General features: G+C 38.7%; 2 protein-coding genes across 2 annotated transcripts in view; one reads left to right on the top strand and one right to left on the bottom strand.

Moving 5' to 3' along the window:
• LOC146461486 (serine/threonine-protein kinase ATR-like) overlaps positions 1 to 16,788 on the bottom strand; it is a 99,260-nt gene that overhangs the window by 69,212 nt on the left and 13,260 nt on the right. Inside the window, exons 3-11 of the mRNA XM_085086916.1 lie at positions 13,227 to 13,430; positions 11,771 to 11,874; positions 8,640 to 8,706; positions 8,097 to 8,203; positions 5,447 to 5,520; positions 4,723 to 4,837; positions 3,613 to 3,752; positions 1,304 to 1,526; positions 347 to 490 (exon numbers count right to left, since the gene is read on the bottom strand). Coding sequence (XP_084943042.1) covers positions 347 to 490; positions 1,304 to 1,526; positions 3,613 to 3,752; positions 4,723 to 4,837; positions 5,447 to 5,520; positions 8,097 to 8,203; positions 8,640 to 8,706; positions 11,771 to 11,874; positions 13,227 to 13,430 — 1,178 coding nt within the window. The remainder of the gene's footprint in view (positions 1 to 346; positions 491 to 1,303; positions 1,527 to 3,612; positions 3,753 to 4,722; positions 4,838 to 5,446; positions 5,521 to 8,096; positions 8,204 to 8,639; positions 8,707 to 11,770; positions 11,875 to 13,226; positions 13,431 to 16,788) is intronic.
• LOC146461488 (uncharacterized) lies at positions 14,685 to 16,315 on the top strand. The gene is made up of 3 exons (XM_085086932.1): positions 14,685 to 15,237; positions 15,350 to 15,595; positions 16,153 to 16,315. Exons 1-3 carry the CDS (start codon positions 14,993 to 14,995, stop codon positions 16,313 to 16,315), a joined length of 654 nt encoding a protein of 217 aa, XP_084943058.1. The 5' UTR covers positions 14,685 to 14,992.

The raw sequence follows: 16,788 nt of genomic DNA, 5'->3' as shown, positions 1-16,788 counted from the left end.
GCTAAGTTCTGCTTTCTCTGCATAGATTTAAACCGCGCAAAAATATCCCTGTTTTAGGTGGCACTACTCATAGGAAACCCGAGTATCTCTAGATGCACAGAATGTATGCGCAGTAACAAAAGTAGGCACCGTCCTTAAGCAATTCGCCTCTATAACAAAATTTCACCTCAATAATGAAGCTAAGAAGACAATTTGTTAAAGAAAACATGGTATGAGTATGTTCATATTTTTCTGTTGTTTGCAGTGTCTCGCCTTTGATATCAAGTTGGATTTAAATACTTCAACAGGAACCTGCTCAAAATAATTTTGATCAATTGTTGTAGATGGCAGATTATGATAGTCTTACCTGCTGGTCTTGCTGAGTGCCAATGAAGCTCACCAGGCTCTCATTGACATCATCTTTGATGCGACATTGTGTTAGAGGAACAGTTCCCCTTGTGCTGACTGGACTGCATTTGTTTAAATAGGCAACAAACAGGCATACTGCTTTCTGCAAAGATAAAATACAAATATAATATACTTTTGAATAAGATTATATTGAATGCTCTTCTCCTTGGCGTTTTTGTTTGCTTTGACATAATGATGGAAAAATATGTGATGACTTGAGTAACCGTCTCCCATGATGTCAATATTTTCCTTTAGATAGAGTATTAATTGGCAATTCACATTGCCAAAGTTATGCTACATGCAGCTTAGCTAAACAGTTCACTAAACTAACGATATTCACCTAAGTAGAGGCGGATAATGGTGGATATTTACCAATCCTGGACGCGGCAAGGTAAATATTTATTATTACTAAAAACTGGATCATTGTATAATGCAATTCCAGGGATTTGATTGGCATAGCGGCCATGGTATATGAGCCTTTATGCCATGACCAAGAAAAAGCGTAGTGTCTTCTTGTTGTTCTTGCAAAGCGAAATCAGCAAGAAAAAGCATTATCTCTTGATTGTTTTAATAAAACAATTATTCCACTCGCACTTGTTAGCCAACAAGATGCATAGATAGCCAACGAGGCGCGTAGTGCCCAGTTTGCTATAATCATCTAATTTCTAATGTGCGCTCATGACATTGACTGAATGATTGAATTAGTCTATATCAACCAATAGATAGCAAGCTCCATTAGACACTTCATGTCTGACCCATTGGCCAAAATGTCCCATGCAAAATCCAGGACAAAGCTGGCAGGTGAATAGCAAATATTATTTTGAGTTTGAGTAGCCAATCAGGGCACATGAAACACACTATCCATTGGGTTGGAACAAGTATTTATGTACTGACTACCAATCTTCATTGTAATTACCTTCAGCTCATGGGTAAGAAACGTTTGCGGACCATTGCTACATAGAATCCTTCTTAGTGTGAGTAAGAAGTGATTCACATGCCCTGAAGGAAAGGCAAAAAGGACAGACTGGTGGACTATCGAGTCTTTGTGCTGATTTTGCTCCTTCTTGTTAGCAGAAACCGTTCTTGACAGAGCCTCCAGACACTTTGCGACACTGGACTCAATGGCGATGGCTTTTTCCCTATGGAAAATTAAAACAAGGCTCTTGTTAAAATCCAGTATAACACCAGTTATCTTTTAACCATGGATTGCCCTGTTAGGATTGGTGAGGAGAATCAGCAGAAGATTTAGAAGAATATCGTGACTCAAAATTTATGACTCAATATTGCTATGACTCAATTTTTCACTTAACAAGACATAAACAAGCTCTACATAAAAAACGTTACTTTATTCAGCTGTCACCCTTGTGGCACTGAGACATTTTACCTTCCTCATCCTCCTCCTATTGTCATTGGCTTGGTCAGTATTTTATTTCAAAGTGAATGACACTGGGAAATTCAATACAATGTACCAGTTGCCCTTCTGGATTATTGGCGGTAAGAATTGAATGCAAGGGAGCCTGACCTCTGGACTGTTTCCATACAGAATGATGCTCCATGTACATAATGCAAGTGTTGTTCAACAAACTCAACAACTGCCAAATGCTCATGCCGCAGTAGTCACTGTAGAGAAAGTTCTGCTTGCAAATGTAATATCCTTTTTCACCCCCATCCTGGGCCTGCACCAGCAATGTCCCCAGTCATCCTTGTCACGCAGTCAAATGTGATATCACCCATTGAGCTGACAGGGAAGATGCACCCAGGACAACTTGGTTACTTTGATTTACACATTAAGACTACTTGAGGTGACAAATGTGGCATTTCCTGCTATGGTTGGATCTATCACTACTTGCCAGTGACCAAAAGAAAAATCTAAAATGGAAACCATTGATTTTGAGCCGCTTAGGGCATCAATTGAATACTCAACACTGGGCGAGGGAAAGAAATCCTCCATAGTTGCCGTATTCAGTGGCAAAAAGCAAAAACACGAGCCACTGACATCCATCCTTTTTCGTCACCACCACAACTGGCGAGCAAGGGCTGGATGATTATTTTACCTTTCCCCTCACCAATAAGCCAGACGCTAGTTGTTCAATTTCAACACGCTTCTATGGAGTAGTGTACCTGGATGCTGTCTGTATGAGAGGGCACTGCTAGTTTCAATTTGTGCTTGGAAAAATATACAGGAGAAAGAGCATGTTGGTGATTCATTGTACAATTGCTCATCCAGTCTTTCAGTCCCATTCAAGTACTCAGCACTGGCAATCCTTCCAAGAAGCTCCTGTAGAGATTCCCGCTGGATCCTTCCATCTGTTACTTGTGATGTATATTGGCTTATTACTATGGCTAAGCTCGGAATACTTTCATTCATACTTTCATTCTCTCCGAACTAAACTATGGCCTATCTTAATGTAAGCAACTACAGGACAAGCAGCCAAGTTGCCTGCTTGATCCGAAACATTCAAAACATGCAATTGGAATACTTTTACTTCTTTGACATTATTTTGCCAATGACCAAAGAACGTCTGTTTCAAACTGGAGCTAAAAAAAGCCTCTAACAAATTTAAGACCCAATTGAGACTCTGTATGACACAAGTAGGCAGAGCCCAGGTGAGCTGTAACAGGGATTAACAAACGCATCGCTTAGTGGAAGTTGGGTGCCTTCGATATCCAGGAGCTTCCACTATTGGCAGCCAGCTCCTAGATTGAGACCGCTCCCATGGCTGGCCAATCCTGGCAAACCAGCCATGAGCCCCCAGGCCTTCAAGGGAAGACCAGCACCTGTCACACTCATAAAACAGTGGAGAACAGAAAGTTCCTGGCCCAAAGTGATATTGCTGGTCACGGAGCAACACTTGCGCTCTTTGTTGTTAACTTCATTAAATTGCATTTAACTACAGTGATCATGTCCGTGTTTGGTTTAATAACCACTGAACGTCAAACCATCCACCTGCAAATGAGGGGCTGGTTGTTTTTGGCCACAACAGCGCAAACATTTCACTCATAAAATGACACCTGATTTCTGACAATGGCAATATATGAAGCAACTTGTGATAAAACTTCTATCCTCAAAATCCCCGCATCCTCAAACCCATGTGCATTTGCAAATATGTTGTACCAGAGCATAGCGCGACATTTCCAAGTATGCTATCAGGCATCCTTAAAGCAGCTACACTGTATGACCAAAATACAAGAAAGAGATATTGCATGAATGATGAAAGATGTTACCTTCCATTTCCTGGTAATTTCTCAACAGCAGACACCAAAATCTCCAGCAGGGAACACAGACACTTAACAAATTGATCTAGTACAGGCATACAGGGGAGTCCACTCCAGGGAAGTAACCCAGTCATCATGTCAAGTGCCACCTGACAAAAAATGAAACAACAACAAAAGAAACTTTATTAACAAAAATAACGACTTAATGTACATATACACTAACCTGCTTGCAAGTAGCTGTTGTTATTTGGGACATGTAAGTTAAATCGTTGTTTCAGACAAAAAGACAAAAAACCAACAATCACAGCCCAAGCCAAAGCTATCAAAGAGAGAACACATAATGAACTTTGAAGCAAAAGGAGCACAATATATTGACCCAAGAGAAAAGTGACTCTGACAAGAGCCATGACCGATAACAAAGGCGGGTGTAGCAAAGTCAAAACCACCAGGCGTACACTACGCCTATTTTGTGAGAAGAGAGTGAAAGAGCGTTACATAAATGCATTCAACAGTTTGTTTACATATTGTATACTTAATGTGCAATGTAGAAAGAAACCCACCAATCGAAAACTACTTTCAAGATGAAGCATATAGCGCAAATGTTATTTTTAAAATCTGTACCAATTTTGTAATGTTTATTCACGCCACTAAGCAGTGACTGCAGTCACTCTTCTTAGTAGCCTTACACCCTGGAAATGTTTGCTATATAAATGATATTATTATTAACTTGTAATTATCAAAGGTTAGGGAGTACGTTCAATGTCACCAGGCTTTCTCTCCTTTGCCAAGTTGGTGATGATGTCATCCACCCCTGCAAAATCTGCGGGGATGCCAGATACTCATCCCAAGATACATTCTTTCGTTGATGGATTGATTATCCCATACAAGCTCGACTCCAAATGCAATTAGGAGAGCATTCTTTCTACATCGAACGCAATTAATTATCATTATTACTAAAAAATCAGTCTTCATCTTTCTTTTGATGAAGCCATGTACTGTGTGTTAGCCACAATAGGGTTCATTTAGCCATGACACTGTCAATGGCGCTGTAAGTGAATTCAAGGCAAATGGGTAAAGTTAAGTGGAGCCAAGTGGTCAGGGATCTTCTTTGTAACAAACCCTCTTGATATTGAAGAGACCTGTCCTTAGCAACTGACAGCTGATTTTCCATAATGTTGCCACACTGCCATGGGCAAATTGGTAAACATCACTGATCACATGGGCAATAATTTTACTGCAAGAAAAAAAAAACAGCTAGCAGATCTCCAGTTTTCAAAAGCTCTTTTTTCACTGGACCCAAATAACCTGCAGCTGCATTGATTTTTTAGGGTTGGGAGCATTATTCTGTTGTTTGCTCTTTTGTCCTCTCTACCAACCAAGTGGGGAGCATGGGGTGCAGGGATGGCACAGTGGTTAGAGCACTTGCCTCCCACCAATGCAATGTGGCCCGGGTTCGATTCCTGGACTCGACGTCATATGTGGGTTGAGTTTGTTGTTGGTTCTTGTCCTTGCTCCTGAAGGGTTTTTCTCCGGGTTCTCCGGTTTTCCTCCCTCCACAAAAACCAACATTTCCAAATTCCAATTCGATCTGGAATCCGAGGGCCATAGGTTTGTCAGTCGTCAAACTGTTAAGTGTCACCCTCATTAAACAAAGTTGATTTGAGACAATGCAGCCATGATAATTATAAAACAGTCAAGTGACAATTTGATCACTGCAAAGGACCTACATGTACATGACTGTATATCTAATCCCCAGTCCATCAGACCTTGTGCTGCCTCCAAATATTATGCATCAATCAGTGTAAGTAAGCCAAGCAGAAATAAATTGTGTATATTTACAAACCTGACAGCCTGTTGTAAAGAATAGCAGTCTTCAGCATGCTTTATACATATCAATTTCTTCACAATGTTAAGTTCCTTTTGAGACAAAAATACAACAAATGTTTCTTAGTTACACTGAACCACAACCTCATCATTATAACTGTAATTTTCCATACATTTTAAAAGGAAGGGGCTGGAGAATAATTTATCATTCATACTTTGTTATATTTAACACTAATTGTTATTCCATAAGGGCTTATTCCATAAGCGTATCTTTGGATATGAGATGATAGATAGCCAACGAGGCACGTAACGCCAAGGTGGCTATAATCAAAACTGTTAGCATGATTCCTAGGTAGTCAATTTCACCAACAGCTCCAACATTACTATCTCATAGTGTATCCCGGTATGGTAGACTAAACTATTGACATGCTTTTCTGTATAGGCCTAGAACAATATTATTCTACATGTACAAAGAAGGTGCTCATTGCTTTTTTTACAATATACAGTAAGTCATGAGCAATCTTCACCTAATTGTGATGACGGCAATAACAACAACAACAACTTTATTTGACATATGTATCCTTTTTACGGCATGTACTAAAACGCGGAACATGGGAATGAAACCACTAAAACGAAACCACTGGAACCACCGAAACATATAAAAATGGAGATAATTTTTTTTTCTCCCCTCCCTGGCAAGTAAAGCATGTTTACTCTTCCCCACACCGTACAATTTATCTTTGCCCATGTGACTTGTTCGAAATGTGACCCCATGTACTAACCCAAAACAACGAAATGAATCCACCAAAACAACCGAAATGGCCGAAACGAAAGGAAATCACCGAAACAAGAGAAACAACCGTCGTCATGCAACGCTGAGCCTAAAAACCGTTGCATAGGAGATTGGGAAGGTAACTGTTTATAACTAAATGCTGTCTCTCATATAGATTGGAGCGAAATTTTGATTTTTTTAATTATGAGTTTGTTTCAGGAACTCGTAAAAGCGATGTTTACCAGTAGCCGTGTTTACCTCATTATTTTCTGCCTGGGTATCAGAGGTTTCATGGTGGTATTTAAATAGCAACAAGGTATCTTTAAAATGTAGTATGGGTTGATGTGAGCGTTCCTTATCTCCCTGTCAAGAATCCATGTGATACTTTCCTTGTCTGTATTAGTAAAAGGGGAAGTAGAAATGTAAAATACTGATTAACAGAGGATGCAACTCAAAGTCAACGATCTTTTTAAATAAACATGTATCATATGTTTTTATGATAAATTGAAAGTTTAATCTACAATCAAGGCCGTTTTTTTCCTACTAGATTGCATGAAGAAAGACATAGTCTTTCTACATTCTGGCCTATCCTGCAGCTAGAAATACATACCAAATTTTCGTACCATCAACCGCCCGTTAAGGTACCTTAACAAAGTACTTATCAGCAGAAGGCTGGTCACGCGAACGCAAACGAAGTTGGTGCCTTCCAAGGGGCGATCAAGATAAATTGTACAGTGTGGGGAAGGGTGAACATGTTTTACTAGCCAGGGACGGGGGGGGGGAGAAAATTCAAAATTATCACTATTTTTATTTTTCAGTGGTTCTGGTGGTTTCATTTCGATTGTTTCGGTGGTTCCGGTTGTTTCATTCCGGTGGTTTTGTTCCAGTGGTCTTGTTCCGGTGTTCTGGGTTTTAGTACATGCCATCTTTTACAGGAATACATGTACACAGCTCAAATACAGCAATAAAGGTGAGCCAAGAAAACAGCATTTAAATGTGTTTAAACAGAGGCATTTTAACGCATGAAAACAGTGGTTAAAACACTTTTTAACGTCTGCAAATACCCAGTTCAAAATGGGCTGTGTTTCATTCAGCTTTGAATTACACCTTTTTATGATAATCCTGGAACTGGAGAATTCATGATAAATAATGCTTGGCAACAATTAATTACTGTCTTTTCTTGCCCATAAATGTACATGTAAATTGCTTTCAAATGCTCTGTTGGGGGTTACAAGTTCTGTTTTGTTTAACATGTTTCTGAAGTGTTTAAACAATCATAATTATGTTTAAACTCATTGTTGTAAAAAACACTGACACTGATGCTTTTCATCTTAATCCTTCTTTTTATAAAAACGGTTACAATTTAAAAGGCTAAAAAAATTATAAGTTAGAATGTTATTCTAAGGAGAAAAAGGAAACACCTAATGATTCCAACTATCCAGTCATCTTCAGGCTGATAATTTTTATATAATACATGTGTTTTGCTACTTTTTGTTCTTAGGTGTTTGGGGTAAAATTAAGTACTAAACTTCTACTTGTTAGAAAGGCATACATAATAATAATAATAATAATAAATTATAAAGAAGTTTAATTCCATCATCATCGCAGTTAATTTGAATAACAATGTGGTTACAATTGTACAACTATAAGAATTACATACTGTTAATCAATCAATGAGGGACTGGGTTACAATAAGTTTCATATCAAAATTACAAATAAATTAAATAAATACACGCATGCCTTAACAGAAATTTCATCAATTTGGTAGTCTTCTATCCATTGATGTAGTTTGATCAAAGCTCTTTTTAGGTCAACAAACTTAAATTTCTCTTAGCTAGCAGCAAAAATAAGTCACTGTAATGCACATGTACACAAAAAATGATAGCCTAAAACTAACCTTGCTGTGACAATATTCTTTAAACTGGAAATGTCTAAGGTAGAGTGGCAAGGCATCAGCAGGAGGGTGGTTTGAGCAGAAGAGAACTTCATCTATAGTTACTAGATCTGACAAAAGAGGTTAAACGTTATTAAAATGCTGAAAATTGAAACAATTGAAATTCAACAATAACTTATCAAACAATATTATCATTATTTTTATGAAATCAATATGATCCTTTGGCATGAAGTAAGTTTCATACAATTAATATTTTAAGGTTGGCAAATGAATGTAACAGCACATTATTTTAAGATGCAAGTTTGCATTTCATGGTAGACAGGGTTTTACAAATAAAAAATGTTTCACTGGTATATACAACTACAGGTATCGACCAAAAAATAATAATTTATACTTATAGCTCAAAATTAGTCATTTCTTTTCTCATGATTGAGTAGCACAGGTGTTGATTGCAACATTTTGACCACTATAAAGTTAGCTGGGCTATATCTGTACTTCCAAAATAAACTACAGTTACAGTATTAACAACTGTAGTACTGTACTCACCTTCTAATAGAGACACATATTCAGTCAACCACTTGTTGTAGAAAACTAGATCTTTTCCCTTCACCAGCTGACATAAAAAGGGGTTCAGAAATTATTTTAGTAAAAGTTTGGAAAATGAGGACTTATGTAACTGTACCTAACATATAAAGGTTCCTTGTTTTGCAGGCGGAGCAGTCCATGTTGAATCCAGCTTTTATTCAGTTCTAACAGCGACATGATGAGACACTGATTTCTCAACTCCTTTTAATTTAAAAACGTCATACATGCCTGTCACATTTTCATTACAATTGCCAGTCATAATTTATACTATATCAATAAATTACATGTAGATGTAAGAAAAAAAATAACGCACAGCTAGACCTATAGCAGTAGCTAGCATGCACATATGAACTCAAAGGGAATTATAATTCTGTTAATTCATGTTGAGTATCCTCTGATACATGTAAACTAGCATCTCATCTACTATAAGGGAGAGTAGAAATGATCTTGATTACCTTAAATATGGGATATCATGTGATAAATTCAAGGAGAAAAGTTAAATATACAGGCCCCAGTTGTTCAAAGAGCAGATAACTTTATCTAGTGGATAGGTTGCCATCAAGTAGAGCACATGTCAAGGCTCGAAATAATTTCCGGAGAGTCTCCGGAAACGATGACCGGCCAAATTCACTTTTAGCCTGGTCACGTATCGTTTCTGGCCAGTCAAATTAATAACAAATGACCCTTAAAACAGGGGCCCATGAAGCAAAACTGGCATTGCTTAGAAGCACTTTAAAGCATTCATTGTCACCAATAAAAATAAATTACAGCGGCAAAATGAAAATAAGCTTATGTGTATTAAAATAAACTAGCTAATAAATTAACTAATAAAAGTGAAAATATTTTTTTAATTTTGTGACTGGAAGTGCGTGAACCCCGGGCCGTTTACCATTTGACAACAAAAACTGAAATTTTCGGTTGGCAGTTCAAATGGTTCAGGCCATTCCACTGGAATGTTTCCAGAAAAGATGAAATGCTCAGATGTATTCCTCTTTTCCCATTCCAGACTGAAATGACCGGAAAATTCCGTACCATTTGTTAAAATCATACTCGGCCCGGTCCATTCTCGCACGCTTTTCAGCTGTAAACGGCATGGTGATGCACTCCTTGTGAAGCAATATTTTTCACAACTACTGAGTATCTGAATCATGACTACAGAGTTAAGTAAACAATCAATTTGAACCATTCTTAATTTTGAGGGGCCAAACTCTTGGAGGTGTAGAATTGTAGCAGAATCGTGTTCAACAACTGTGCTGCCATTTTGTTTCATTATTTTTCGTGAGCCGCAGGGGACTCGGGCCAGAGAAACCGCTTAAACTGGAAAAACCGTACCATATGAAGCGTTCTATTCCAACCAGATTTTTTGTGCAAATGGTAAACGCGCCCGATGTCTGTTTCAATGCGCGAATTGTAAACAACGGTTCTAGTTGTATTTCACTCAGGATTTCAGATCACAGTTCCGCAATTCACAGGGACTCACTAGATACTGAACTGAAACAACTGAACAGCATGGAAATTTTAATTTAATTCATCTTCAATATGATCGAATGTGACCGGTCAACATGACCGGCAAGACGAAAGGTTGACCGGTCAACTCCCCAATCATTCCGGACATTGTCCGTTGACCGGCCGTTATTTCAAGCCCTGCATGTACTTCAACCAAATCTTTTGGAAAGTTTTCCACACAATCCCATGATTCAAATATTAGACTGACCCTAAATCCACTCGATACACAAATTGTAGAGCTACATGTACAGGGAAATTCTCACTCACATTAAATTTTATCTGCCACATATGGCTGTACCAACCTATCCAGTGGATAAAATTATCTTCTCTTTGAAAAACTATGGGCCTGTATTCCTATTCAGGTTTACTGACAATGTCGGTTAATGCTGGGATGGGATACCAGTTCATTACATGATACCCAGGAGGTACATGATTGTATAGCTAGTTACCCATGCTGGTTGTCCAGTGATGAACCACAGTAGCACATTCTATCCAGGGGGAAGTGAAGCAATTAATTCTCCTAGTCACATCATGCCCAGAATACAAGTACATGTAATGTGATGGACTAGCATCCCATCCAGGTTGAGTACAGTGTGGTAATACTCCTCCAATTAGCTGCTGTCTAATAGGTGCCTGGTGGCCTGGGGCACACATGAAAATGCTCTGTGCACCTAAATATTTTGCAGCAGCTAACACTTCATATGCTGGGCTCCTAATTTCTCAGCTTTTGGCCTTGTGGGCTCCAAGAAAATTTTTTTTTTTTTTGGGCAACAGCCTTGAATACATGTGCAATACCCCAGTAAGTCACTTCATAAGGAAAAAAAATTACCATATATTCATCAATAGATCAGGGTTCAGGAGCCCTTATGAAACCCCATTGAGTACACCCTGCAGTACGGGAGGGCTCACTACGCCTGAAGTTGTACAATTTAAGGCAACACTGTACTCCTGAGCTTTCATTAGACCAAGTGCTTGTTTCTTAATTAAACCATTAATACCTGTATGTAAATTAATATTAAAATACTGTAATAACAATAATTTTTAGAAAAGGGTGAGAACATCATTCTATGGGCATAGTCATTGTAAGGTTCATTGTATAGTTACACAAAATCCCCCCCCCCCCCCTCCTCAGGGGTTTCATTAAGTTTTGAAGTAGGGGGGCACCTATAGGAGAGTAGCTGGGCAGAAAATTACACTTAAAGTGAATTTCTTTATGTTCAGTTGGAAAGTAGGCAGGTACTGACTCTTGTGTATCCTGGTACTGGTACCCAGGTCCAGCCTTCTAATGAGAACCCTGCCTCCTCCCCTCTACAAATTCCAATTTAGCTTCATATACATTTCTTTAATTTTTTGGGGTCTCAGAGACCCCCTCGACTCCTCCACTCCCACCCCCTTCAGGAATTTCCAATCCCCTCTGTGGGGGATGGGGGTATGGATATTTTCTGGAAGTACACAATTCAGCTTTATATCTTTAGCCTTCTAGACCCCTTCACCCCACTAGAATTTCAAATCACCTCAATACCTTCCTTAAAAAAGTTGGGAAATGGGAGAAGGTGAACTACAGCTTTACGCATTCTCACTCTTACCTGCAACAAAGAAAGGATGGCGGATATGGATTTCTCGTGTAGTGGTGAGCAGTTGGCATCAGCAAGAACACAAAGAATTCTGGACAAGATCCATGATGCAAATACTGCCCCCAAAAAATCAAAACACATCACATATAAGCTGTTACAAATACATGTAATAATTATCGATCTGAAATAGCCCCTAGACAATACTAACTAAACATTTGAAGGAACTGATCAATAATTGGCCACTTTGAGGTTGAGCAGGGGACTGGGTCAAGTTTCAAATTTGATCCGGTTTATAATTATTATGAAACACCATTGTATGACTAGTTGTTTAATCAATTTTGGTACTTTTAGTTGAATATCAACCAAGTTATGGACCTTGAAACTATGGCATATGATCACCGCCCAAATTCATGACATCATTTAAATTTTCAACCTGAACACTTGAATTTTACAGCTGAAATCAAAACTTTACACTCTTCTTTTAGATTGCACATCATTGGAAAACGTTTTTGCACTCGTCTTTTTGGCTTGTTAACTCAGCTTTTGTATTTGACCTTGCTCGCTGTATATTTTCAACTTGCTTGTCAAATTACATAGTCAAACCATGCAATTTTCAACTCGACGCCGTGAATTAAACTAACACCAATTGAAACTAATTTTCATACACTGCTACTTTTCATTAGCTTTGATGCCTGAACTAGTACTCTACATTTGACTGATATGTGAACTTTGCATTTGATACTCACTCGCCACATTTTGCCACTCACCACAAGTTCGGTGTTTGGTTTAATTCACAGTGTGTATGGGAAGACCATTTGTTTTCAATGATACGACAACGTGTTTGAATAAAGAAGATGATGATGATGAGGAGGATGACGATGATGATGATTAAATGGCCTTCAAATGTTTATTCTTGACCTGGGGCCTGTTGCTGTTTCTGCTCTCAAAGGCGGAACACTTTAAAGGAGAGTATAAAGCCTAATAGGAATTTCCAGAGTGGGTGGGGGGTGAGAGCAGAAACAGCAATAGGCCCCAGGTCAAAAATAAACATTTGAAGGCCATTTAATTATCATCATTGTGGTTGGAGAGAAGGGGGTGCTGAGAAAAAAATCCCTTGCATGGGGGAGGGGGATATGGACAACAGACCATTTCTGATATATTAAAATTCTTACTTGGCTTGTATGGATAATAAATTTCTTTTGTTTTGTTCCTCCCAAGCCTAATAGCCAAGCTAGAATTTCAATATATCGCAAATGGTCTATTTCCAGAACTAGACAATGTTATCCAGTCTGTGGGCAACAGAACTAATTTGGAAATGTAGAACAACTGAGAATTCAAGAGAACAAATCATATATCTAAGTTACACCTGTCTTTTAACAAAGTCATTACTGAACAATAAATTCTGAAATAACAAGCTCAACTTTATTCAGTAGCTTTACTACAACTACAGTTATTACAATGCATTTACCCTTGACTGGTTCACAGATCTTGTTACCCTGCGCATGACTAGTCCCATGGGACATGCTCGGCACAGAATGAAGACCCTCATGAACAACCCGTGGCTCCACTTCCACAAAGCACTCTGGGAATGTATCAAGGCAGTGATGCAGGAACTGCCAAATCATCTCGGAATGAGGCGTGCCCCCTGTCTTTCTTGACAACTGAACAGCAACTGCACACAGAAGGACAGAAAAAGACACAAAAATAACAATTGACTGTTTTGTATTTGAAATCGGATGGTAAACTTGGCCTCCATCCTCAATCGTTACCTCAAAATAATATTATTCTAGAAAGTGACACAGGCATACTCAGAGAAGGGAAATCCAAGTGCTCCTATCAGGAGTCGAACCGAAGACCTTCGATTACTAGTTCGGATGCTCTACAACTGAGCTACAGGAGACTCGTGGGAGCTAAGGCCATTAAACTAGGTTCGTGGGACAAATATCCTGCATACTGCTAGGATTTCAATGCTGAATGTGCGGTACATGTATATGAAATAAATGTGATGGTATATTTTCAGCCTGGTGAATGAATGAGAATGATGTATAATTTATTCCAGAGAGTGACACAGGCATACTCGGAAAAAGGTGATCCGAGTGCTCCTATCAGGAGTCCCATGAACCTAGAGCACTAGGATTTCCTTTTTCTGAGTATGCCTGTGTCACTTTCTAGAGTAATACATCATTCTCATTCATTCACCAGGCTGAAAATATACCATCGCATTTATTTCATAGCTTTTTAATAATAGTTCCTCGCGAAGCGAGGGCCGAAGGCCCGAGCGTAGCGAGGTTAATAAATTTGTCGGGCCGAGCCGGCCCGAGCGGAGCTAAGCCGCGCGAATTCGAGCAAAAAATATATTTATATATATATATGTTTTTTTGAAGGTGTCCGCACTTGAATGACGTCAGACTGTCTGGCGTTGTCTGAAAAAAATTTGCATACATCGGAAAAAAATATGCGTGCATGATCAAATTTCAACTGCAATGTTCATCAATATTCACTGGATACAGAACTATCTCTCCACAATCTTTTCCCTTTCTTTTAGAAATCTTTTTTTGTGAAAGATTGCATTGAAGAAATTACACGTTTTGTGGCCGCGGTAAAATAATTTTCCGTGGGAAATAAATTCATCGAACACGACAGCGCTGCACGCCCGTTGTACATTTCATCGCGTCAGAAATAGATTTTTAACCGCAAACTAGCCTGTGGAACTACGAAAAGACCATGCTCATCAAAATAGTTGCTATGTTCAGAAACCTTTTAATCGCCTCATTTGATGCTACAACACGAAAGAGGGCTTTCCACCCAGCCCCAGCTTCGCGAGGTTTTGCGAGTCACGTATTTCTAGTTATTATTGTTTCAAGATTACAATTTTGTGATCAATCAAGCAAGTTAAGCAAACCTGATGAGAAAGAACAACTTGAAAAAACTAAACACTTAAAGTGCATATGAAACGAAAATTTTTTTGGCCTTTTTCTTTAGATTATGATGTATGCAAACGGAATCGAGAGAAGAAAAATGCCAAAAAAAACTGAAAACCGGGTTTTTTCCCCTCGGAAGTGCTGTCAATTTCACTTTCAAATGGTTCCGGAGACTGGGAACGAGTTAAGCCCGTGATGACGTATGAAACTGTGGTAGCGATTTGTTTACTATCATATTTCTCACTTGTTCCTTGTGATTGTTGAGAAGATAGCAGTGGTTTAAACCTTGACAGAAACTCCTCAGGCTTAAAAAATGTCAGACAGCGATACGTCTCTGTCCTCGGATACTTCTAATGAGAACAGTGATGGAACTGGAGTAAATGAATGGGACGAAATGTCGGAAGAAATGGAGGTTTTCGTACAGGTCCAGCCGTACGAAGGTGAACCGCGTGCTTCAAGCGACGACGAGGATGAAGCGGAAGAAGAAACTGACCAAGACGGTCTCTCACCCGCAGTTTTGAGATCGAGATTCGAACGAGATGTTGCCGTAACTGAATGGCGAGTTTATGTTTATATTTTTGCTTGTTTTCTTGTCCTGAAATTTGTGTGAGTTTGTTTGTTTGTTGTTGTCAGTCATTTAGACTAAGCTTATATAAATTTCCTTTCGTAGGTGTCAATGCGGTGAGTGTGCCTGTGAAAATTTGGTCAGCGCTTTGGAATTTAGGTGCTGTCGAGAGGTTCCCCAAGCAAGCCAAAAGCTTACTTTCGACGGCAGTATCGAAAGAATAACCTGCATCACCAACCATGACGATTTCTTGCCGATGACTAATCGAGCGGTTTTGTTACAAGTTGCTCCATTACTCCGTGATAAAAATGGCAGGGGCTATCGTCGTCGAGCTGGTCAAACGGAAAACGAGTGAGTGTGTTTATAACAAATGAACAACATAAGGACATATAAAATCCGAGTGGATTTAATCTTTTGATATTTCTCATTATTGTTCTACGGGGGGAGGGGGGGGGGTTAGGTGTCACCCACGAGGGTGGTGCTCTTGCAACGGTTGTAGAGATTTTTACTGTTTTAGTCCAAAATTGGATATCGTTTTCACATGATCCACAATAAAACATAAGCTGAACCATCTCTTTTCATTTTCATACAAACATGGCAAAGTAATGACCAATAAAATATCATTTGATATGAACAATTTCAGTACTTGAAATCGGTCGAGCTTTGAGAACCAGGCAACAAGACCTAGTAAAAAAATTCTGAAGCTTTTACAGTCTAGTTGTTTTAGTTTATTTTACATGGTTCCATCACTGTGTGATTAAGCATGATTTGTCTGGGGATTTACTTTTTTCCAGCGTGTTGTTTGATTCTAACCAACAAAAGAATTGTACAGTTCCAGTTTAATATTAAAAAGACATATTCACCAGTCTTTCATCTGCTAATATTTCATTATTGTTATTTCCTTTCAGTTTCCTGAGGGCTGTAGGATACCGGTGGCTTGTCAGGTGGATTTGCGGCTACATGGGTTGGGAGAACACAAGGCCACTTCCGGCGTGTGTGTATCAAAATATCCGGCAAAGGTATACGACTGTCCAGGCAGTTGGATATCAATCGGCTCAGGAAAGAGCTTGAATACCTGTTGTTGATTGCTTGAGACTGATTTATAACCAACTAATATTTATTTCTACCTTGTTACAGTTACATTATCAATACTTGTTGAAAATAGATCACATACTTTGTCTGACAACATGTACAAAGCTCACAAGTAAATTAATAAAACAGTTTTTATATTGTTTAGTAATCAATACTCAAATTGTCAATAGTTATAACCATTCACTTTTATTCTATCTTGTTCAGCTGTTTATTATGGAAGAATGGTATGAAGACTATCATATACAAAGCTGTTTCAATAAAGGTTGCTCAAAAAAGGGTAAAAGCATAATGGTAGTCTGGGAGATACTCAATAAAACTTGTGAACTTGATGATTCAACAGTGAACAGCCACGACCCATCATGCCTTTTGGTATTGTCATGTACGCTTTTATGCTTTTCAGTTGGACAACCTTTCTCGAAACAGTTGTATACATTAGAAAGTTCTAAGTAACC

This window comes from Pavona decussata, unplaced genomic scaffold (genome assembly GCF_977016875.1).
Source record: "Pavona decussata unplaced genomic scaffold, jaPavDecu1.1 SCAFFOLD_198, whole genome shotgun sequence".
NCBI classification, from domain to species: domain Eukaryota; kingdom Metazoa; phylum Cnidaria; class Anthozoa; order Scleractinia; family Agariciidae; genus Pavona; species Pavona decussata.
Note: the sequence above shows the minus strand (reverse complement) of the source record. Positions and strands in the feature narration are given on the sequence as shown.

Excerpts from the sequence above, each read along its gene's own strand:
- LOC146461488 (XM_085086932.1), top strand. The coding sequence starts at position 14,993 with ATGTCAGACAGCGATACGTCTCTGTCCTCGGATACTTCTAATGAGAAC. Across the intron at positions 15,238-15,349 it reads GATGTTGCCGTAACTGAATG|GTGTCAATGCGGTGAGTGTG; the intron begins GCGAGTTTATGT and ends TTCCTTTCGTAG. Across the intron at positions 15,596-16,152 it reads GCTGGTCAAACGGAAAACGA|TTTCCTGAGGGCTGTAGGAT; the intron begins GTGAGTGTGTTT and ends ATTTCCTTTCAG.